This window comes from Chiloscyllium plagiosum, unplaced genomic scaffold (assembly GCF_037043375.1).
Source record: "Chiloscyllium plagiosum isolate Xiang-an unplaced genomic scaffold, Cpla_swu_hap1 HiC_scaffold_32, whole genome shotgun sequence".
Lineage (NCBI taxonomy): Eukaryota > Metazoa > Chordata > Chondrichthyes > Orectolobiformes > Hemiscylliidae > Chiloscyllium > Chiloscyllium plagiosum.
In genome coordinates, this window is record NW_028270170.1 from 46207997 (window position 1) to 46234225 (window position 26229).

At 46.7% G+C, this 26229-nt stretch overlaps 1 protein-coding gene across 1 annotated transcript in view; it reads right to left on the minus strand.

The window, feature by feature from the left end:
• LOC122540038 (1-phosphatidylinositol 4,5-bisphosphate phosphodiesterase delta-3-like) overlaps nt 1-26229 on the minus strand; it is a 155526-nt gene that overhangs the window by 41543 nt on the left and 87754 nt on the right. Inside the window, exon 6 of the mRNA XM_043675361.2 lies at nt 3906-4107. Coding sequence (XP_043531296.1) covers nt 3906-4107 — 202 coding nt within the window. The remainder of the gene's footprint in view (nt 1-3905; nt 4108-26229) is intronic.

The window sequence follows — 26229 nt, forward strand, 5'->3', positions numbered from 1 at the left end:
GCTGAGGGACAGCTCTCCGGCCTGAGGGACAGTTCTCCGGCTCAGGCCTGAGGGACAGCGCTCTGGCCTGAGGCTGAGGGACAGCTCTCCGGCCTGGGCCTGAGGGACAGCACTCCGGCCTGAGGCTGAGGGACAACTCTCTGGCCTGGGGCTGAGAGACAGCTCTCTGGCCTGGGCCTGAGGGACAGCTCTCCGGTCTGAGGCTGAGGGACAGCTCTCTGGCCTGGAGTTTAGGGACAGCTCTCCAGCCTGAGGGGAAGCTCTCCAGCCTGAGGCTGAGGGACAATGCTCTGGCCTGAGGCGGAGGGACAGCTCTCCGGCCTGGGGCTGAGGGACAGCTCTCCGGCCTGGGGCTGAGGGACAGCGCTCCGGCCTGGGGCTGAGGGACAGCTCTCTAGTGTGGGGCTGAGGGACAGCTCTCCGGCCTGAGCGACAGCGCTCTGGCCTGAGGCTGAGGGACAACACTCTGGCCTGAGGCTGAGGGACAGCTCTCCAGCCTGGGGCTGAGGGACAGGTCCCTGGCTCAGGCCTGCTCGGGTCCATGTTACCTGGGAGAACCCCACCTGTTCTTTTACTCTGTTTTCTTCCCAGTGGCCTAAAATAGGCAGTATCATGGACAGTGAGGAAGGTTATCAGAAATTGCAGCAGGACCTTGATCAGCTGGGGAAGTGGGCCGAGAAATGGCAAATGGAGTTTAACATAGATAAGTGTGAGGCCTTGCATTTTGGAAAGTCAAATCAAGGTGGGAGTTTCATGGTGAATGTTAGGGCCTTAAGGAGTGTAGTGGAACAGAGGGACCTTGGAGTTGAGGTTCACAGCTCTCTGTGCTAAAGAATTCTACAGATTCATCTCCTTCTGAGTGAAGAAATTCCTCTTCATGTCTATCTTAATTGGGTGATTCCTTAGTTTTGAGATTATGTCCTCTGGTCCCAGATTCTCCCATATAGGGATATAGGGAGAAGTTTTTCCCCACACACTTCACCTGTTTTGGTCCTTCTGCAGACTCCTAGTGCCATCCTCAATAATTACTTACCCACCTATTTTTATGTCATCTGCAAATTTGGCTCAAGTACATTTACCATCCTCATCCTAGTAATTAATATATATGGTAAATAACTATGGTCTCAGCACTGTGGCACACTCTTGGTTATAGGTTGCCAGTCTGAAAATGCCACCTTTATTCCTAACTCTCCATCACAGATTAGTAAATCAATCCCCTACACATGCTAATATACTACCCTTAACACATTGGACTCTTATTTTGTTAAATAACCTAATGTGTGGTACCTTATTAAACGCCTTCTGAAAGTGTAATATATTACATCTACTAGTCCCCCATTATGTACCCCACTTGTTCCCTCCTCAAAGAACTGTAATAAATTTGCCAATGACTTCCCCTTCATGAAACCATGCTGACTCTGTTGATTCTATTATATGGTTCTAAATGCTGTTATTACATCCTTTATAATCGACTCTCACATCGTCTCAATATTGGGCTAACTCGCTTCTAGTTACCTGTTTATTGTTTTCTTCCCTTTTTGATTAAGGGTGTTACATTGACAATTTTCTGGTCGTCTGGGACTTTTCCCGAATCAAAGGCTCTTGAAAGATAATTACTTGTGTAGCGACTGTCTCTGCAGCTAATTCCTTTAAAATCCCAGGACGCACCTCATCAGTCCTTTGCCCCATTTGTTCCCCTTATAGTTTTTCTCTAGTGATAGTTCCAGTATTTATTTCTTCTCTCTCTCTCTCTCTCCCCCCCTGCTGCACACCGCCCACCCTGAGCCCCAAACACTTTAGCGTTATGATTATTTTGTTTTTTTGGAATACTATTCGTATTGAAGATGCAAAATGTGTGTACAAGTCTTCTGTCATTTTCTGGCTTCCCATTATTATTTGCCCTGCCTTGTTCCCTCAGGTTGCTTCTGTTCACTGTTGCACATATCTTCCCTTTCACATATTTAAAGGAGACCCCACTGTCTGTTTTTATGTTACTTGCCTCCCCGGTTTATTTTCTCCTCATTTTCTTTTGGTTATCTTCTGTGGATTTTTAAAACCCTGATTTTTCCCAATTGTTAGATTAATCTTTCCACATAGTATATTTTTTCATTCAATTTGATACTGCCCACAATATCCCAGGATGGGTATCCATTGTTAGTTTGTCACCCTCCTACAATCCTTCTTCCTCACCGGGGTATATATTTGTTGTAAGCTCTGCCCTTGTTCCCTTGTTTAAGTTGATCACAGTTGTTTCTGATGCGAGTTTCCACTTCTAAAATTGAATACTAAATTTCTACCATGTCATGATCACTGGTCCCTAGAAATATCTTTTATTTTCAAATCATTTATTAAACCTGGCACATTACACATGGCCAGGTCCAAAATGGCTTGATGCCTTGTTGGATCCACACATATTGTTCAAGGGAACTGCTCCAAATACCTCCAAGAATACCTACTCTTGCCAATTTGATTTCCCAATCTTCATTGCCCAAGACTAATGCACTGCCATTTTACATTCCCTCATTATCTCCTGGTTATTCTATGTCCTTTCGAACAGCAACTGGTAGGGGGCCTATAGGCTAATCTCACCAATGTCTTCTCCTCTTTGTTTTGTCTTAAGTCCACCTAAATGGGTTGTACATTATGCAATCCAAGATCATTTCTTGCTAATGTAAGAACATAAAAATGAGGAACAGGAGTAGGCCGCCTGGCCCCTTGTGCCTGCTTTACCATTTAATAAGATCATGGCTGATCTTTTCGTGGCCTCAGTTCCACTTACCCGTCCACTTAACCCTAACCCTTCATTACTGTTCAAAATGTTACCTACCTTAGCTTTAAAAATTTTCAATGAGGAAGTCTCAACCATTTCACTGGGCAGGAAATTCCACAGATTCACAACCCTTCTCAATTCAATCCTAAATCGGATCCCCCTAATTTTGAGGCTCTGCCCTCTTGTTCTAGTTTCACTGGCCAGTGAAAACATCCTCTCTACGTCCATCCTATCTGTTCCCTTCATAATTTCATGTTTGTGGGCGGCACGGTGGCAGTGGGCGGCATGGTGGCACAGTGGTTAGCACTGCTGCCTCACAGCGCCAGAGATCTGGGTTCAATTCCCACCTCAGGCGACTGACTGTGTGGAGTTTGCACGTTCTCCCCGTGTCTGCGTGGGTTTCCTCCGGGTGCTCCGGTTTCCTCCCACAGTCCAAAAGATGTGCAGGTCAGGTGAACTGGCCAGGCTAAATTGCCCGTAGTGTAAAGTAAGGGGTAAATGTAGGGGTATGGGTGGGTTGCGCTTCTGCGGGTCGGTGTGGACTTGTTGGGCCGAAGGGCCTATTTCCACACTGTAAGTAATCTAATCTAATCTAGTAATTAAAAACTTTGTTGGTCTCCTTAAAACATTGAAACAATAATGCTGTATTCATACATAATCTCTCAACTCACAATGTCTTTGTCAATTTGCAGCAGGACCTGGACAACATTCCAGAACAGTTTGGGCTGGTAAGTGGCTAATAACATTGGCACCACTAAAGGAATGGTGATTTATTTCCAAGTCAGGATGGTGAGTGGCTTGGACAGGAACTTGCAGGTAATGGTGCTCTATGTATCTGCTGCCTTTAAGATGGTCACAAGTTTGCAAGATGTTGTTGAAGAAGCCTTGGCTCTAGTAATTGTACACACGCTGCAACTAAGCTTTGGTAGGTGGCAGAGGATCAGGTACTGATCAAGCAGCTGGTTTGTTTTGGATGGTATTGAACTACTTGAGTGTTATTGCAGATGAATTCATACAGGCAAGTGAAGAGTACTCCATCACATTCCTGACTTTATATTTTGGGTCCAGCTCTGTTAAGCTGGGAACGAGCCAAAGAATAAGTATTTCACATGAGAAGCTACCTAATTATAGCTACCTAATGTACGCCTCAGTACTGCTTGGTCCTCCCAGCTGGTCCTCCATCAAATAGGTGTTATGGGAAGAGGAGATGAAGTAGTGACTGAGTGGTTGGGTCATGTCCTGGTAAACTTTGTCATGGTCCGAGTTAAACACGTCCCCATCAGGAGAAAGCAGGTACATCATGAAGCCATCCTGGGTCAAGAGCTGGTTCTGTTTAGCTGAAAATTAGAAACAGATTCAGATTACTATTATGAATAGAACATGACATTCTTTTAAAAAAGCAAAGGACTGTTAGAAAAATTGTAAGAAATGGTCCCACCATCAAGTGGTTAACTAAAACTGTTAAAGATAATATCGACCTGAAAGAAAATTGTGCAAAGGCAGGTGTTAGGTCAGAAAATTGGAAAAGAAAAACCAATAAAGAATGACCAAAAAAAAAGGAAAAAAATGAGGAACTGGTAAATGTACTGTACTTATTGTATTTCCAGATACACTTGACAAAATGCTTTATTGCTCCTTGTGAAGTGGGTAGAAGATTAGCTGGTTAACAATGTTAAAAGTCGGAATAAATAAATCTTTTTCATGTTGGCAAAATATAACACATGAAGTGCTATTATATCTGTGATGGAATCTTGCCTTTTTACAATTTATACGAATGATTTGGATGAAGGGATTAAAGGTAGAATTGGTAAATTTGCTAATTACTCACAGCTGGTAGAAAAATAAATTATTATGTAGACAAAAGTAGGTTACTGTAAAAACTGTATCATTTTATTTTCTGTATTTCTGACTGTTTAAGCAATGAGGGAAATGGCCTGGCAGCCAGAGGAATGTAGGCAGAGTGCAATTTGGCTAGCAACAAGTAGCTGACTGGTTTTGCAGTTGCAACTTGGATGGTCAGTATCATCATCCTGACAATACTCTGATTGATTCCAAGGCAGCTGAGCAGCTTGTGGGCGTGAATGATACTGTGAGCAGTCTTTGGATAATCGAGAAGTGCGGTACTGTCTTCAGCTCTGCAGTGAAATACCTGAAGACTCAAGAAAACATTTTCTCCAATCAGTTGCTGAGAGGTGTTACTGTAAACTAGTAACTAACAGACTTTGCAATTACTGTACCAATTGCTCTGTGCCTCATGCTAGGATGTGAAGAAACCTGATGAATCAAGGATCAAGGATAACCCCAAGGCCTTTTATGTGTATGTGAGAAACATGAGAATGACGAGAACGAGGGTAGGTCCGATCAAGGACAGTAGTGGGAGACTGTGTATTGAGTCGGAAGAGATAGGAGAGGTCTTGAATGAGTACTTTTCTTCAGTATTTACAAATGAGAGGGACCGTATTGTTGAAGAGGAGAGTATGAAACGGACTAGTAAGCTAGAGGAGATACTTGTTAGGAAGGAAGATGTGTTGGGCATTTTGAAAAACTTGAGGATAGACAAGTCCCCTGGGCCTGATGGGATATATCCTAGGATTATGTGGGAAGCAAGAGAGGAAATTGCAGAACCGTTGGCAATGATCTTTTCGTCTTCAGTGTCAATGGGGGTGGTGCCAGGGGACTGGAGAGTGGCGAATGTTGTGCCCCTGTTCAAAAAAGGGAATAGGGATAACCCCGGGAATTACAGGCCAGTTAGTCTTACTTCGGTGGTAGGCAAAGTAATGGAAAGGGTACTGAGGGATAGGATTTATGAGTATCTGGAAAGACACTGCTTGATTAGGGACAGCCAGCACGGATTTGTGAGGGGTAGATCTTGCCTTACAAGTCTTATTGAATTCTTTGAGGAGGTGACCAAGCATGTGGATGAGGGTAGCGCAGTGGATGTAGTATACATGGATTTTAGTAAGGCATTTGATAAGGTTCCCCATGGTAGGCTTATGTGGAAAGTCAGGAGGCATGGGATAGTGGGAAGTTTGGCCAGTTGGATAGAGAACTGGCTAGCCGGTCGAAGTCAGAGAGTGGTGGTAGATGGTAAATATTTAGCCTGGAGCCCAGTTACAAGTGGAGTTCCGCAGAGATCAGTTCTGGGTCCTCTGCTGTTTGTAATTTTTATTAATGACTTGGAAGAGGGAGTCGAAGGGTGGGTCAGTAAATTTGCAGACGATACGAAGATTGGTGGAGTTGTGGATAGTGAGGAGGGCTGTTGTCAGCTGCAAAGGGACTTAGATATGATGCAGAGCTGGGCTGAGGAGTGGCAGATGGAGTTCAACCCTGTCAAGTGTGAGGTTGTCCATTTTGGAAGGACAAATAAGAATGCGGAATACAGGGTTAACAGTAGGGTTCTTAGTAAGGTGGAGGAGCAGAGGGATCTTGGGGTCTATGTTCATAGATCTTTAAAAGTTGCCACTCAGGTGGATAGAGCTTGTAAGAAGGCCTATGGTGTATTAGCGTTCATTAGCAGAGGGATTGAATTCAAGAGTCGAGGGGTGACGTTGCAGCTGTACAGGACTTTGGTAAGGCCACATTTGGAGTACTGTGTGCAGTTCTGGTCGCCTCACTTTAGGAAAGATGTGGAAGCTTTGGAGAGGGTGTAGAGGAGATTTACCAGGATGTTGCCTGGAATGGAGAATAGGTCGTACGAGGATAGGTTGAGTGCTAGGCCTTTTCTCATTGGAATGGCGAAGGGGTGACTTGATAGAGGTTTATAAGATGATCAGGGGAATAGATAGAGTAGTCAGTCAGAGACTTTTTCCCTGGGTACAACAGAGTGTTCCAAAGGGACATAAATTTAAGGTGAAGGGTGGAAGGTATAGGGGGGATGTCAGGGGTAGGTTCTTTACCCAGAGAGTGGTGGGGGCCTGTGGGAGTGCCAAAGTCAGAATCCTTGGTGACCTTTAAGCGGCAATTGGATAGGTACATGGATAGGTTTTTAAGCTAGGACAAATGTTCGGCACAACATTGTGGGCCGAAGGGCCTGTTCTGCGCTGTATTGTTCTATGTTCTATGAAAAGAGATGGACTAACATAAAGTCTGACAAGCAAAAAGATCATCTCAGTGAACCCTGTGGACTGATACTATTGAACTGAGGTAAAAACAATGACTGCAGATGCTGGAAACCCTGATGAAGGGCTTTTGCCCGAAACGTCGATTTCGAAGCTCCTTGGATGCTGCCTGAACTGCTGTGCTCTTCCAGCACCACTAATCCAGAATCTGGTTTCCAGCAACTGCAGTTATTGTTTTTACCTCGTTGATTTTAACCCTACTGCGAATCCTCTTGCAAGGATGCCTGCCTTGAAGATTTCCTCCTCTCTCTACAAGAATCTCAGGGAGTCCCTCTCCCATTGCAACTCCCAGGTCATTTCCTCTGCCCTGAAGCTATTCAACCAAGTCGTGAAACAAACTCGCTACCACAGCCACATTTGCTTCCTCAGTGCATGCCTCCGTAACCAACTCATCCCACACGGACTCCGGACCACCTTTAAACCAGCAGAGTTCGGACCCGAACAGGACAAACAGTACAGACTACAGATTCAAAAACACCAGCAACAGTTCTCCTTCAAGGTCCTCCGCTCCACGCTTGCAGCAATGCGCCGGCACCTAACCTCTCTACAGTCAGCCCTGCCTCAGCTGAGGGCCCACTCTCTCAGAATTGCAAAGGACCCCTTCCTGATGAAGGGCTTTTGCCCGAAACGTCGATTTCGAAGCTCCTTGGATGCTGCCTGAACTGCTGTGCTCTTCCAGCACCACTAATCCTGATACTATTGAACTGTCGTTCCTATTATTTCCCCTCCACTATTTAACAAATGTTTTTTGTTTGTCTTTGTGTGTGTAAAGTTTTAAAAGAGGATTATAATTTTAACTAGTGAAACAATTTTTGATTGTTCATAACTGTTTACTTGTGATTATAATTTACAATAACCAGTAGTTCTACGTACAGGAACCGGAGCAGTGTTTTCAGTTTATGTGGTTTTAGATTATTTACAGTGTAGAAACAGGCCCTTCAGCCCAACAAGTTCACACCGACCCTCAGAAGAGCAACCCACCCAGACCCATTCCCCTACACCTAACACTACGGGCAATTTAGCCTGGCCAATTCACCTAATCTGCACATTTTTGGATTGTGGGAGGAAACCGGAGCAAACCTGCACAGACACGGGGAGAATGTGCACAGACAGTTGCCTGAGGCAGGAATTGAACCCAGGTCTCTGGCGCTGTGAAGGAGCAGTGCTAACCACTGTGCCACCGTGCCGCCCAATAAACACGTCTTTGATAAACATTTGTGAGGACCCTGGGAGGAGTGGGACTTGAGAATCAGCACACTTTCACAGCTGGATTGTAATCAATCTATACCTTTTTGTAAGCAGACAAAGATCTGGCAAATGGAGTACAATGTGGGAAAATGTAAAATTGTCTGTTTTGGCAGGAGGCACAAAATGCATATTATCAATAAAGTGAGAGATTGCAGAACTCAGAATTAGTAAATCTAATGGAATGTTATTATTCATTGTAAGGAGAATTAAATACAAGAGCAGGGAGGTTATGCTTTAGTTATACAGAGCACTGGTGAGATTACATTATCACCTTACTCAAAGGAGGATGTAAATATGGGTGGCACGGTGCTCAGCGGTTAGCACTGCTGCCACACATGCCAGGGACCCAGGTTCGATTCTATTCTTGGGTGACTGTGTGGAGTTTGCACATTCGCCCCGTGTCTGCATGGGTTTCCTCTGGGTGCTCTGGCTTCCACCCACAGTCCAGGGATGTGCAAATTAGGTGAATAGCCATAGTAAATATTGGATAACCAGAATAACGTATGAGTCTAGGTTTGAGTGGGATGCCCTGCAGAGGATCAGTGTAGCCTCGCGAGGTCAAACAATCTATTTCTGCACTGGAGGGATTCAATGTTGAAAGCAGTTCACAAAAGGACTTATTCAGGAATAAGTCTTACAAGGAAAGGCTAGGCTTAGAAAAGTTAAGAGGTGATTTTATAAAAAACTTTTAAATGATCCAGGGGTCTTGATATGGTAATGTGAAAATGATATTTATATTTATAATCAGGGGGGTCCTGAATATTGTCAAGGCATACATGGATAGATTCTTGTCATGTGACTGGGTGAAAGACTATTAGGGTCGGCAACATTGCAGTTTGAAGGTTAAAATCAGATCACCGTGATCATGTCGAATGGACAAATGCTGCTCTAGCTCAAGTGTCTGTATGTATCACTCACTGTAACACTCGGAGGTACCCCACACCCGTCCGAAATACCCCACACCCCTCACTGTAACACATTGATATACCCCACACCCCTCACTGTAACACGCTGATATACCCCACACCCCTCACTGTAACACTCTGAAACACCCCACACCCCTCACTGTAACACATTGATATACCCCACACCACTCACTGTAACACACTGATGTACTCCACATCCCTCACTGTAACATTCTGAAACACCCCACACTCCTCACTGTAACACATTGATATACCCCACACCCCTCACTGTAACACGCTGATATACCCCACACCCCTCACTGTAAAACATTGATATACCCCACACCCCTCACTGTAACACATTGATATACCCCACACCCCTCACTGTAACACGCTGATATACCCCACACCCCTCACTGTAACACTCTGAAACACCCCACACCCCTCACTGTAACACATTGATATACCCCACACCCCTCACTGTAACACGCTGATGTACTCCACACCCTTCATTGTAACACTCTGATATACCTCACACCCCTCACTGTAACACTCTGACATACCCCAAACTCTCCCTTTAACACTCTGACATACCCGACACATCTCACTGTAACACTCTGATATACCTCACATCCCTCCCTTTAACACTCTGACATACCCCACACACCTCACTGTAACACTCTGGTATACCCCACACTGTAACACTCTGATACACCCACACCCCTCACTGTAACACTCTGATACACCCACACCCCTCACTGTAACACTCTGATATACCACAGACCCTTCCGTTAACACTCCGATATACCCCAAACTCTCCCTTTAACAGTCTGATATACCACACACCCCTCACTGTAACACTCTAATATACCCCATACCCCTCATTGTAGCACTCTGATACACCTCACACCCCTCAGTAAAACCCTGTGAGGTACCCCACACCCCTCACTGTAACACACTGATATACCCCACACCCCTCACGGTAACACTCTGATATACCCCACACCCCTCACTGTAACACACTGATATACCCCACACCCCTCACGGTAACACTCTGATATACCCCACACCCCTCACTGTAACATTCTGATATACCCCACACCCCTCACTGTAACACCCTGAAATACCCCACACCCCTCACTGTAACACACAGATGTACCCCACACCCCTCACTGTAACACTCTGATATACCCCACACCCCTCACTGTAACACACTGATGTACCTCACACCCCTCACTGTAACACTCTGATATACCCCACACCCTTCACTGTAACACACTGATGTACCCCACACCCCTCACTGTAACACTCTGATATACCCCACACCCCTCACTGTAACACACTGATGTACCCCACACCCCTCACTGTAACACTCTGATATACCCCACACCCTTCACTGTAACACACTGATGTACCCAATACCCCTCACTGTAACACTCTGATATACCCCACACCCCTCACTGTAACACACTGATGTACCCCACACCCCTCACTGTAACACTCTGACATACCCCACACCCCTTTCTGTAACACACTGATGTACCCCACACCCCTCACTGTAACACTCTGACATACCCCACACCCCTTTCTGTAACACACTGATGTACCCCACACCCCTCACTGTAACACTGTGACATACCCCACACGCCTCACTGTAACACTCTGATGTACCCCACACCCCTCACTGTAACACTCTGATGTACTCCACACCCTCCCTTTAACACCTACGTCTCTCACTGTAACACTCTGACATACCCACCACCCCTCACTGTAACACACTGATGTACCCCACACCCCTCACTGTAACACTCTGATGTACTCCACACCCTCCCTTTAACACCTACGTCTCTCACTGTAACACTCTGACATACCCACCACCCCTCACTGTAACACACTGATATACACCACACTCCTCACTGTAACACTCTGATATATCCAACACCTCTCACTGTAATACACTGATATACCTCACACTGTAACACATTTGATATACCCCACATCCCTCACTGTAACACTCTGATATACTCCATACCCTTCACTGTAACACTGATATACCCCACACCCCTCACTGTAACACACTGATGTACCCTACACATCTCACTGTAACACTCTGACATACCCCACACCCCTCACTGTAACACTCTGATATACCCCACACCCTTCACTGTAACACTCTGATATACCCCACATCTCTCACTGTAACACTCTGATATATCCAATACCACTCACTGGTACACACTGATATACCCCACACTGTAACACACTTGATATACTCCACATCCCTCACTGTAACACTCTGATATACCCCACACCATTCACTGTAACACTCTAATATATCCAACAACACTCACTGTAACACTCTGATATACCCGACACCACTCACTGTAGCACACTGGTATACCTCACACCCCTCACTGTAACACTCTGATATATCCCACACCTCTCACTGTAACACTTGATATACCCCACATTCCTCACTGTAACATTCTGATGTACCCCACACCCCTTGGTGTGATACTCTTTTATATCCCACACCCCTCACTGTAACACTCTGATATACCCTACACCTTCACTGTAACACACTAATATACCCACACCCCTCATTGTAACAGTGATGTACCCCACATCCCTCAATGTAACACACTGGTGTAACCCACACCCCTCGCTGTAACACTCTGTTATACCTCACACCTCTCACTGTAACACTCTGATATACCCTACACCTTCACTGTAACACACTAATATACCCACACCCCTCATTGTAACAGTGATGTACCCCACATCCCTCAATGTAACACACTGATGTAACCCGCACCCCTCGCTGTAACACTCTGTTATACCTCACACCTCTCACTGTAACACTCTGATATACCCTACACCTTCACTGTAATACACTGATATACCCACATCCCTTAATGTAACACACTGATGTAACCCACACCCCTCACTCTAACACTCTGTTATACCTCACACCCCTCACTGTAACACACTGATGTACCCCACACCCCTCACTGTAACACACTGATGAAACCCACACCCTAATGTACCCCACACTCATCACTGTGATATATCCTGCACCCTTGCCTGTTAAACTGATAAATCTTCCTTGATGAAACTTTGTTGCTGGAACAGCACAGCAGGTCAGGCAGCATCCAGGGAACAGGAGATTCGACGTTTCGGGCACAGGCCCTTCTTCAGGAATTCCTGAAGAAGGGCCTGTGCCCGAAACGTCGAATCTCCTGTTCCCTGGATGCTGCCTGACCTGCTGTGCTGTTCCAGCAATAAAGTTTCAACTTTGATCTCCAGCATCTGCAGACCTCACTTTCTCCTGATAAATCTTCCTGCCTTGCTGTAACATTCTAACATATTCCACACTCTTCACTGTAACACACTGATCTACCCTGCACCCCTCGCTGTAACTCTGACACATCTTATTCCATTTGCTGTAACATTCTCTTATACCCCACTCCCCTCATTCTGACAAATCCTTGTGATATATCCCACATTCCCTCAATCGTAACAGTGAGATAATTCATAGCCTCAATGTAAAACTGTCTGATGTACCAAATATACTCATTATAGTTCCCTATGTTACACTCCAACTCTCACTGTAACTCTCCGATATATTCCAGCCCCCTCCCTCTAACATTCTCTGATATACCGAAGCTAAAGGAACTGGGCGATGCTGTGGAGTTCAGGCACTGTTGGGCTGTGGCAGTCAATAATTGTTCAATGTTTCTAAAAATATAAATATACTGTAATTGCTAACAGAATGCCAAGTTGTACACCCTTCCAACAAAGCTGAACAAAGCTTTGGTCACACCCTGCAAACACGTCATTTGAACATTTTTATTTTAACATGCCCACACTGTGTTTAGCTCCCCCCTTTTGGAACATGGCTGTCTTGCCAAACTGAATTTCTGATTTGCAATGAGCAGAATGATGGTTTCACTGAAATCTTATTTTATTTGTTCGAAATGAGATTTTGAGGGCAGTACACATTTATAAGAAGCTTGGTGCTCTCCCACCACTCAGGACCTTTCCAAATTACAGAAAGTTGTTCATTACTCTGTTTCGTGATCCCTGTCAAACATTCTGTGAGGTGGATTAGAGAAGGTGAGTTAAGGTCATGTCACCTGTGGCTCACTGAACTGCACTCAGAGGCTCATGTTTCCAAATCCCAGTCCTGAGGACTTGAGCAGATAATCCACCTGACAAAAGTACACAACCTGCCTCACTTTCGGAAAGGAAACCTGTCACCTTTTCCTGGACTGGCCGACATGTGGCTCCACACCCACATCAGTGTGGCTTGCTCTGAACTGCCCTCTGACTTGGCCTAGCAAGCCACTGAGTCAAGTACAATAGGGGACGGGTAACAAATGCTGGCCCCACCAGTGATGCCCTCATCCCATGAAATAAAACAAAACGTTGTTTGGAAAGAATGGGGTGGCAGCGACCACAGTGCCAAGAGCTGCAGGCTGGCCCTCCTGGGCATCCCCTTGGATCCTGGGTCCTGGTAAGCCAGAGGCCTCCTGGGCTGGGCTTTCTCTTTTACCCGACAGGGAGCGGGGTGACACAGGGGTTTTAAAAATGGATCAGATAGATGAGTGAGAAGAAAGTCAGGGTAATCTTCTTGGAGCAGGGCAAGGGGAATGGAGCTCGCAATGGCAGGGCCATCCTCCAATGATCACAGCCATTTCCTTCCAGCTGCTTTAAGCCTGTTTCATTAACACCACGGCTCCCATTACACACCTCCCTCCATCTCCAACTCGTAGCAAACTCCAATGATCCTTCATTATTTATTTACAGGTGGTGGGCATGCTGCATTTTCCATTCCTTTCCCTCTCTGTATTATGTGGCTGAGCATGGGACTGGCTGAGTAGGTGATGGGCTCTCTATTTCCTCTATTTCATTCACATCCCTAACTAGTCAGGGCAGGTCATATCCAGCCCATTAACCAACTAGTCAGAGTGGGTAACATCCAGCCTGTTAACTAACTAGTCAGAGTGGATCATATCCAGCCCGTTAACTAACTAGTCAGGGCAGGTAATATCCAGCTCATTAACTAACTAGTTAGGGTGGGTTATATCCAGCCCATTAACTAACTAGTCAGAGTGTGTCATATCCAGCCTGTTAACTAACTAGTCAAAATGGATCATATCCAGCCCATTGACTAACTAGTCAGGGTGGGTCATATCCAGCCCATTAACTAACTAGTCAGGGCAGATCATATCCAGCTCGTTAACTAACTAGTCAGAGTGTGAAATATCCAGCCCGTTAACTAACTAATCAGGGCGGGTCTTATCCAGCTTGTTAGCTATCTAGTCAGGGCGGGTAATATCAACCTCTTAACCAACTAGTCAGGGCGGTTCATATCCATCCCGTTAACTAACTCTTCAGGGTGGGTATTATCCAGTTCGTAACTATCTAGTCAGGGCGGGTAATATCAACCCGTTAACTAACTAGTCAGGGTAGGTCATATCCAGCCCTTTATCCAACTAGTCAGGGTGGGCAATATCTAATCAGTTAACTAACTAGTCACGGTGGGTCATACCCAGCCGGTTAACTAACTATTCAGGGTGGATCATATCCAGCCCGTTAACTAACTAGTCAGGGCAGGTCATATCTAGCCCATTGACTCAGTTTCTCTCCCCATACGTGCTGACTGAGCATTTATAGCATGTTCTGTTTTCATTCCTGTCCACTCCTTTCTCTCTGGAGTACACATCAAGTGTATTCGGGAGACAGGCTGCATTGGCATCAAAACATTGGTTTCTCTCTCCACAGCTGCCAGGACCTGCTGAGTTTCTTCAGAATTCTTTGGATTTGTTTCAAATTTCCAGCATTCTACTCTTACTTAATATATTACTCTCACCTTCGTCTGTAAGGGCAGTGCATTTCACTTAGTTTCACTAGACTCTCTGCAAAGATGTTTCTTTGTAAGATTTACTTGATAGCTTATTGACCATTTTATAGTGATCTGATTTACTCCCCTCTTTGGTCTTTAGTTAATTTCTGTCTTTCTCCATCACTTGGCCTGATTGCGTCAGTTTCCCTGTTTGCCGGGACTTGAATGTTAACTCTTTCCATTGTCTTAATCATAAACTGGTGGATTTGTTTTCAAATGATGAATCATTTTTAGGAGGCACTTTTTGCCAATATCGCCTACATCTGGCTGCTCTTTCTTGGCAATGACTTGCGCCAAAAAGGAAATGGTTGCCTATAAAATATCATAGTCCTGTCAACTGTCCATGCTCGACACAGCAAGATTCTGTGAGATCTGAACTTTAACAACAGTTAAGCATAGGCTCAAATGAAACAACAAAAACTCAGCCTTGAAAGCAAACATCCATCTTGGAGAACAGACAGTGCAGTGAGACCTCAGTTACACTTTCTTTATTGCTGGACGTGTCAGTTGGGTAAAGTCCACCTTTGTTTTGGTTAATTCACAGAATGAGGCATCGCTGACAAGGCCAGCGTTTATTGATCATCTTTAACCTGATCACAGAGGGCCAGTTAAGAGTCAATCGCATTGCTTTGGGTCTGAAGTCACATGTAGGCCAGACCAGGTAAGGATGAGACAAAAAACTGCAGATGCTGGAAGTTGGAAGAACACAGCAAGCCAGGCAGCATCAGGAGGTGGAGACCAGGTAAGGATGGCTGTTTCTATCCATAAACGACATTACTGAACCAGATGGATGTTTCTAACAATTGACAATGGTTTCATATTCATTACTAGACTCTTAATTCCAGATTTTTAAACTGAATTTAAATTCCACCATTTGCCATGGCTGGATTCAAACCCAGATCCCCACAACATTTCCTGGGTTTCTGGATTAATAGCCAAGTGATAATCCCCGAAATCACCTTGATCATTAAAGCAGCTTCTGGATGTGTGATTTCACTTGCCAATTCCCTTTCGATTTTACCCCTCCCTTGTCTCTGCATTTACTTTTTGTGACTGTTGCACTGTCCCTGAGGGGCAGTGATTGTAATTAATTAGTTTTTAAAAAAAAATCAAATGGGTGATTTGGAATAGGGCAATGACTGAGCTGTCTGCTTTATGCCAGCACCAAATGCAGTTCTATTGAGTCATGAAACAGAAGGTGGACTCACATGAAGTAAACCTGCATGGGAATCGAAGTGAATGGGGACACTCTTTGTGTGGGAGGTCAATACCAATTTCCCGACAATGAGATGAACCAATGGGCAGCAGATTGAAGGCAAATTACACTTTCTGGCAGCAGGTGTTCAGAGGAGCAGTGAAGTTGGACTCAAAATGTTAACTGTTTCTCTCTCCACAGATGCTGCCTGATCCTGTTGAGTTTCTCTAACACTTTCTATTTTTGGTTTTAAGTGTTGGAAATCTCTTTTTAATACATTAATGCACAGTAAAAGATATACTAAGATGTACAATAACAGAGAGACAGACAGACAGAGAAAGGGACATGTAAGTAGTGAGGCAGAGTCAGCAAAAGGATGATTAGGATGTCATTCAAACATAACTCTGCTAGATTACTTTGTGCATTGGGAATGAAGTATGCAGCAAACTAGAAACATGCCCCTACAGTTTCAGGACTGGTTCGAGATAGTGCGCAGTAGGTGAGATGGTCTATATGTTGGATATAGATTAGAAACAAGCTGTAGTTACTGTGTGGGATAGTTTATCGAATCAGGGGAGGAGGCTTTGATAATTAAAGCCAGGCGGCAACTGTGAAAGGAGCCTGACTGAGGAGGCAGCCTTCCGAAGGCTCCTGGAGAACAGAGGGTGGAAGTTGAAATACATACACATAGAGGGTCAGGCATGAGCGTGGTGAGGTCCAAGATTGAACAGAGGAAGGTCAGCTGCACACAACTGAGAGTCAAGGGTAACAAACAGCAGGAGGGCAAGTCAAAGCTGTTAGAGGGAAGGTCAAGGATGGCCAATAGTCATGTTTCAGGCTAATGGGAGTAGTTCCAGTTTGTGGCAGTGGGAATACAGGAGGATAATGAAATAGGGGAGACCATAAGAAACAGGAGCAGGAATAGACCACTCGGCCCCTTGATCCTGCTCCATCATTGATTTGGATCCTGGCTGATGATACACTCCTCACTTTCACTGTCCTTGCCCTTTCCCCATAACCCTTGTTTTTCCTACTGATCAAGAATCTATCTCAGCCTTAAATATGCACAAGGAGTCAGTCCCCACAATGCTCCTCATCATTGACACCCATTTATTCTGAGACTACACTCTCTGGTCCTAGGCTCTCCCATGAGAAAAAAAATTCTCTCAGCATTTACCCTGTCAAGCCTTCTAACAATCCGGTATGTTTGAATGAGACCACCACTCGTCCTTTTCAATTCCAATGTCTGGAGTCCCAACCTGTTTAACTTTTGCTTATAAGATAGTCCCTCCAGACCAGGAAGCATCCCAGTGAACCATTCATGAGCTGCCTCCAATTAAATGATAATCTTCCCTTAAATAAGGGGGCCAAAGCTGCAGACAGTACTCCAGATGTAGTCTCACCAGCACCTTGTACAGAAGCTTGGTTAAGGATGAGGAGGGTGGATAGATATAGAGGTCAAAGCTGACTCAGGAAGCATACAGAGCTATGGCTTCCAGTTTTGAAGTGAGTGAGTGTCCACGGACATGACTGGGTCCGCATGAAGAGTTCTTTGGAGTTAACCTCAAGGATGGAGTTAGGAGAAAGTGAAGACTACAGATGCTGGAGATCAGAGTTGAGAGTTGGCGCTGGAAAAGCACAGCCGGTCAGGCAGCATCCGAGGAGCAGGAGAGTTGTCCTCCATCAAGGACGGAGTTGTCCACCCTCAGCAGATGAAGACCAGAGTGTGGCTGAGACAAAGTGTAGGGTCTCTGAAACCAAAAGAGAAAATGCTGGAAAATCTCAGCAGGTCTGGCAGCATCTGTAAGGAAAGAAAAGAGCTGATGTTTCAAGTCTAACTGACCCTTTGTCAAAGCAAAAAAAAGGGAGAAATAGGGAGGTATTTATACTGGGCTGAGAGAAGGGGAGTCATGGCTCCTGAAGCAAAGGTAGCAATAAAGAGGTGATAATGACAGCGCATAGAGAGATGATAGGGAGATTAGGAACTGTGAATGACCAAGGCTGAAGCCTATGTGACAAATATGTGGGAGATGGGTGAAGCAGAGGCAAAGTGGAAAACAGGGGAGAAGAGTAGCAAAGGGGGAAGAGAAGAGGAAAAAGGTGATGAGAGAGTGGGGAGTGAGAAAAAGAGGGACAATCAAGAAATAAGAGGTACAGAACAGTGAAAAAAATATATTAAATAAAATCAATGAAATAAAATTACGGAGCAGAATGAAAACAGAGGGGTCGAGATGGGACAATCATCTGAAGTTGTTGAATTCAGTGTTGAGACCGGCAGGCTGTACCGTGCCTAGTCGGAAGATGAGATGCTGTTCCTCCAGTTTGCGTTGAGCTTCACTGGAACATTGCAGCAGGCCGAGGACAGACATGTGGGCATGGGAGCAGGATTGTGTGTTGAAGTGGCAAGCCACGGGAAGGTCCGGGACCTGACTGCGTACAGACCGAAGGTTAGATTAGATTACATTACAGTGTGGAGACAGGCCCTTTGGCCCAACAAGTCCACACCGACCCGCCGAAGCGCAACCCACCCATACCCCTTACCTAACACTACGGGCAATTTAGCATGGCCAATTCACCTGAGCTGCACAGCTTTGTGACTGTGGGAGGAAACCGGAGCACCCAGAGGAAACCCACGCAGACACGGGGAGAACGTGCAAACTCCACACAGTCAGTCGCCTGAGGCGGGAACTGAACCCGGGTCTCTGGCGCTGTGAGGCAGCAGTGCTAACCATTGTGCCACCGTGCCGCCCACAAGGTGTAGGGTCTCTCACTGGTCAGGTCTTAAAAGTTATGTTGACTAGATTTTTGCCTGACCTTTGGTCACCACATGAAGCTACAAAGGGTCAGGAGTAGCTATTGCTTTTTGTCACAGCTGGAGAAGAGCCAGGAGATGTTGACACAGGACCAGGCACAACAATGGCCTGATCGCCAAGGGGCAGTGGTAGAGGGTCAGGCCACTCAAGGTGCTGTCAGAGGCCAGTCAGACGACAAGCATTACATGTGATTGCTCCACTGTCAGTGGTATCTTTTATTTACCAGGGAGACAATGTTGGGAGCAGCTGAGGGCGTCACTGTTGGTGTATCTAACCGGCTGGTTGCTGTCTGGTTGCAATCAGTTTGCTGCTCCCACTCTGAGAGGGATTGCTGGAGTCTTCCTGTGCTGCCACTGGGACCTGAGACATGCCAGAAAGGTTCTGCTGGAGTAACAGAGAGCTGCAGAACTGATGGCCAATCAGATACTGCACTCTGTTGTCACCCAAGACAAGTATCCAACTGGACGACACTTTCACTGATCATCACAAAATTTCTGCATCTCTTGTTTCAAAATCCAGCAACAATTGCCCACAACTCCTCAGCTTCTCCTGCTGTAAATGGGTAACTGTGAATGTTTCCCTCTGTACTGTTCCCGTGCCTGACATAACTCAAACTTGGAATTCCCGAACAATGAGGTTGGAATCTGATCAGGCTCTTTTACTGCAGGGGCCACATTTGGGTCATTCCCATGCTGCCTTCCACCGTGTTACCGCTCCACAAAGTAAATCACGTGTTGAGAAACACCTTTAATACTCGATCATTTCCTCCTCGACAGAAGCATCGACTGTTAACATTTTTCATTTTCTATTTCACAATTCCAAGATGAAAAAAATTGTTTAGTTGCATTATGGAAAGGAGAATTACGGCACCTGAAACCTAACTGCACTAAAACTTTGATGTGTACAGAGGGTCTGTTCTTCAGATTCGAAGGATGACTCTGCACTTATACATGTTTCCCACAAGGGTTTCAGACTTGTCTTATTGACAACACGTCCAATTTATAGTCTCCCCACCAACGACTCACAGTGGCAGCAGTGAGGGACTGCAATGACTCAACAAGACTCCTTCGACAGAACCTTCAAAACCCATGGCCACTTCTATCTAGAGGGACAACAGTAGCTCAGTAAATGGGAACATTACTGCTGGGAAATTCCCTTCCAAACCACTCACCATCCTGACTTGGAAACGTCTCAGCATTCCTTCAGAGTCATAGAACATAGAACATAGAACATAGAAGAATACAGCGCAGTACAGGCCCTTGGGCCCTCGATGTTGCGCCGATCCAAGCCCACCTAAACTACACTAACCCACTATCCTCCATATACCTATCCAATGCCCTCTTAAATGCCCATAAAGAGGGAGAGTCCACCACTGTTACTGGCAGGGCATTCCATGAACTAACGACTCGCTGAGTGAAGAACCTACCCCTAACATCAGTCCTATATCTACCCCCCCTTAATTTAAAGCTATGCCCCCTTGTAATACCCGACTCAATACGCGGGAAAAGGTTCATACTGTCGACCCTATCTAACCCCCTAATCATCTTGTACACCTCAATCAAGTCACCCCTAAACCTTCTTTTCTCTAGTGAAAACAGCCCCAAGTGCCTCAGTCTTTCCTCATACGATTTTCCTTCCATACCAGGCAACATCCTGGTAAACCTCCTCTGCACCCGTTCCAATGCCTCCACATCCTTCCTATAGTATGGCGACCAAAACTGCACACAATATTCCAGATGCGGCCGTACCAGAGTCTTATACAACTGCATCATGACCTCAGGACTCCGGAACTCAATTCCTCTACCAATAAAAGCCAGTACGCCATATGCCTTCCTCACCGCACTATTTACCTGGGTGGCAACTTTCAGAGATCTGTGTACATGGACACCAAGATCCCTCTGCTCATCCACACTACCAAGTATCCGACCATTAGCCCAGTACCCCATCTTTTTGTTATTCTTCCCAAAGTGAATCACCTCGCACTTAGCTACATTGAATTCCATCTGCCACCTTTCTGCCCAGCTCTGCAGCTTCTCTATATCCTGCTGTAACCTGCCACATCCTTCCTCACTGTCAACAACTCCTCCGACTTTCGTATCATCCGCAAACTTGCTCACCCAACCTTCTAACCCCTCTTCCAGGTCATTTATAAAAATGACAAACAGCAATGGTCCCAAAACAGATCCTTGCGGAACACCGCTAGTGACGGCACTCCATGAAGAAACTTTGCCATCAACTACTACCCTCTGTCTTCTTCCATCCAGCCAATTCCTAATCCAAACCTCCAACTCACCCTCAATGCCATATCTCCGTATTTTCTGCAGTAGCCTACCATGGGGAACCTTATCAAACGCCTTACTAAAATCCATATATACCACATCTACCGCTTTCCCCTCATCAACCTCCTTCGTCACCTTTTCAAAGAATTCAATAAGGTTTGTGAGGCACGACTTGCCCTTCACAAAACCATGCTGACTATCCTTGATCACATTATTCCTATCTAGATGTGCATAAATCCTATCCCTTACAATTATCTCTAAGACTTTGCCCACAACAGAAGTGAGACTCACCGGCCTATAGTTACTAGGGCTATCCCTACTCCCCTTTTTGAACAAGGGAACCACATTTGCTATCCTCCAGTCTTCTGGGACTACTCCTGTAGACAAAGAGGACATAAAAATCAAGGCCAATGGCTCTGCAATCTCCTCCCTTGCTTCCCAGAGAATCCTAGGATAAATGCCATCAGGCCCAGGGGACTTATCTATTTTCACCTTTTCCAGGATTTCCAACACCTCTTCTCTACATACCTCAAAGCCATCCATTCTACTTATTTGTGCCTCAGTATTCTCATCGACAACAATGCCCTGTTCCTGAGTGAATACTGAAGAAAAGTATTCATTCAGTGTCTCCCCAATCTCTTCCGCCTCCACACGCAACTTCCCCCTACTATCCTTGACTGGACCTATTCCTACCCTAGTCATTCTTTTATTCCTAACGTACCTATAGAAAGCCTTAGGGTTTTCCCTAATCCTATCTACTAAGGACCTTTCATGTCCCCTCCTTGCTGCTTTTAGCTCTCTCTTCAGGTCCTTCCTGGCTACCCTATAACTCTCAATCGCCCCAATTGAACCTTCACGTCTCATCTTGAGATAGGCCGCCCTCTTCCATTTAACAAGGGATTCCAATTCCTTATTAAACCACGGCTCCCTCGCACGACCCTTTCCTTCCTGCCTGACAGGTACATAATTATCAAGGACACTCAATAGTTGCCCCTTGAACAAGTTCCACATATCATTTACACTCTTGCCTTGGAGTCTACTTTTCCAAGCCACACATCCTAAGTCATGCCTCACCGCATCATAATTTCCCTTACCCCAGCTATAATTCTTGCCCTGTAGTACACACTTATCCCTCTCCATCACGAGTGTAAAAATCACCGAATTATGGTCACTATCCCCAAAGTGCTCACCTACCTCTAATTCTAACACCTGGCCTGGTTCGTTACCCAGAACCAAATCCAGTATGGCCTCACCTCTTGTTGGCCTGTCTACATATTGTGTCAGGAAACTCTCCTGCACACATTGAACAAACACTGACCCATCTAACGAACTTGAGCTATAGCTTTCCCAATCAATATCAGGAAAGTTAAAGTCCCCCATAACAACCACCCTATTACTGTCACTCATCTCCTGAATCACCTTCCCAATCCTTTCTTCAATGATTCTAGGACTATTAGGAGGCCTGTAAAAGACTCCTAACAGGGTGACCTCACCTTTCCTATTCCTAACCTCAGCCCAAACTACCTCAGATGGCAAGTCCTCATCCATCGTCCTTTCCACCGCTGTAATACTATCTTTGACAAGCAATGCCACACCTCCCCCTCTTTTACCCCCACCTCTGACCCTACTAAAACATTTAAATCCCGGAACCTGCAACAGCCAATCCTGTCCCTGTTCTAGCCATGTCTCCGTAATAGCCACAACATCGAAGTCCCAGGTACCAACCAACGCTGCAAGTTCACCTACCTTATTTCGTATACTTCTTGCATTGAAGTATACACACTTCAAGCCACTTCCCTGTTTACAGGCACCCTCCTTGGAAATTGATGCCATGTTCCTCACCTCCCTACACTCCAGGCCCTGCACCCTGAAGCTACAATCTGGGTTCCCATGCCCCTGCCGAGTTAGTTTAAACCCCCCCCAAGAGCACTAGCAAACCTCCCCCCAAGGATACTGGTTCCCCTCAGGTTCAGGTGTAGACCATCCTGTTTATAGAGGTCCCACCGTCCCCAGAAAGAACCCCAGTTATCCAAAAACTGGAACCCCTCCCTCCTGCACCATCCCTGAAGCCACGCATTTAATTGTTCTCTCTCCCTATTCCTCGAATCTCTATCACGTGGCACGGGTAACAAACCAGAGACAACAACTCTGTTTGTTCTAACTCCAAGCTTCCAACCTAGCTCCCTGAAAGCCTGTCTAACATCCTCAGCACTCCTACCTATGTCGTTGGTGCCAATGTGGACCCAGTCGCTGGGTCAGAGTTCTGGAGCTCCCTCCACAGTGGCATTGTGGGTCAACAGCACATGGACTGCAGGAATTTTATGAAGGCAGTTCACCACCACCGTCTGCTGACCCAGCCAGAAACATCTGCATGATGCAAGTGAGTGAATAAAAAAAAGTATTTGAAGGTATCTACTTCCAGTCCACTGTGGCCAAATCATATCTGATGTTATGAAAATCAACTAGGAGAAAGTGAGGACTGCAGATGCTGGAGATCAGAGCTGAAAATGTGTTGCTGGAAAAGCGCACATTTTCCTACGCTCTCGGATTAACGAGTTCAACACGCGGCGAGACATCGACCAATTCTTCCGCCGCCTTCGCCTCCGCGCCTACTTCTTCAACCAGGACTCTCGCCCACCCTCTGACGACCCCTTCTCCCGCCTCCACCACACCCCATCCACCTGGACACCCCGTGCTGGCCTCTTACCCGCCCTCAATCTCTTCATAGCCAACTGCCGCCGCGACATTAACTGTCTCAACCTCTCCACCCCTCTCACCCACTCCAACCTCTCACCCTCGGAACGTGCAGCCCTCCACTCCCTCTGTTCTAACCCCAACCTCACTATCAAACCAGCAGACAAGGGAGACGGGGTGGTAGTTTGGCGCACCGACCTTTACACCGCTGAGGCTAAACGCCAGCTCGCGGACACCTCCTCCTACTGCCCCCTTGACCATGACCCCACCTCTCACCACCAAACCATCATCTCCCAGACCATCCATAACCTCATCACCTCAGGGGATCTCTCATCCACCGCCTCCAACCTCATAGTCCCACAACCCCGCACCGCCCGCTTCTACCTCCTCCCCAAAATCCACAAACCTGACTGCCCCGGCCGACCCATTGTCTCCGCCTGCTCCTGCCCCACCGAACTCATCTCTGCATACCTCGACACGGTCCTGTCCCCCTTAGTCCAAGAACTCCCCACCTACGTTTGGGACACCACCCACACCCTCCAGCCCCTTCATGATTTTCGCTTCCCCGGTCCCCAACGCCTTATCTTCACCATGGACATCCAGTCCCTGTACACCTCCATCCCCCATCATGAAGGACTCAAAGCCCTCCGCTTCTTTCTTTCCCGCCGTACCAACAGTACCCTTCCACTGACACCCTCCTTCGACTGACTGAACTGGTCCTCACTCTGAACAACTTCTCTTTCCAATCCTCCCACTTCCTCCAAACCAAAGGAGTAGCCATGGGCACCCGCATGGGCCCCAGCTATGCCTGCCTCTTCGTAGGATATGTGGAACAGTCCATCTTCCGCAGCTACACTGGCACCACCCCCCCACCTTTTCCTCCGCTACATCGATGACTGTATCGGCGCTGCCTCGTGCTCCCACGAGGAGGTTGAACAGTTCATCCACTTTACCAACACCTTCCACCCCGACCTCAAATTCACCTGGACCGTCTCAGACTCCTCCCTCCCCTTCCTAGACCTCTCCATTTCTATCTCGGGCGACGGAATCAACACGGACATTTACTATAAACCGACCGACTCCCAGAGCTACCGAGATTACACCTCCTCCCACCCTGCCCCCTGTAAAAACGCCATCCCATATTCCCAATTCCTTCGTCTCCGCCGCATCTGCTCCCAGGAGGACCAGTTCCAATCCGAACAACTCAGATGGCCTCCTTCTTCAAAGACCACAATTTCCCCTCAGACATGGTTGACGATGCCCTCCACCGCATCTCCTCCACTTCCCGCTCCTCCGCCCTTGAGCCCCGCCCCTCCAACCGCCACCAGGACAGAACCCCACTGGTCCTCACCTACCACCCCACCAACCTCCATATACAGCGTATCATCCGCCGTCATTTCCGCCACCTCCAAACGGACCCCACCACCAGGGATATATTTCCCTCCCCTCCCCTATCAGCGTTCCGAAAAGACCACTCCCTCCGTGACTCCCTCGTCAGGTCCACACCCCCCACCAACCCAACCTCCACTCCCGGCACCTTCCCCTGCAACTGCAAGAAATGCAAAACTTGCGCCCACACCTCCCCCCTTACTTCCCTCCAAGGCCCCAAGGGATACTTCCATATCCGCCACAAATTCACCTGCACTTCCACACACATCATCTATTGCATCCGCTGCACCCGATGTGGCCTCCTCTATATTGGGGAGACAGGCCGCCTACTCGCAGAATGTTTCAGAGAACACCTCTGGGAAACCCGGACCAACCAACCCAACCACCCCGTGGCTCAACACTTCAACTCCCCCTTCCACTCCACCAAGAACATGCAGGTCCTTGGACTCCTCCATCGCCAGACCGTAGCAACACGACGGCTGGAGGAAGAGCGCCTCATCTTCCGCCTAGGAACCCTCCAACCACAAGGGATGAACTCAGATTTCTCCAGTTTCCTCATTTCCCCTCCCCCCACCTTGTCTCAGTCCCAACCCTCGAACTCAGCACCACCTTCCTAACCTGCAATCTTCTTCCTGACCTCTCCGCCCCCACCCCCACTCCGGCCTATCACCCTCACCTTATCACCTTTCCACCTATCGCATTTCCAACACCCCTCCCCCAAGTCCCTCCTCCCTACCTTTTATCTTAACCTGCTTGGCACACTTTCCTCATTCCTGAAGAAGGGCTCATGCCCGAAACGTCTATTCTCCTGCTCCTCGGATGCTGCCTGACCTGCTGCGCTTTTCCAGCAATACATTTTCAGTTATGAAAATCAGCCTTTCCCCAATTGAGAACTTTGATTTCAGACCCA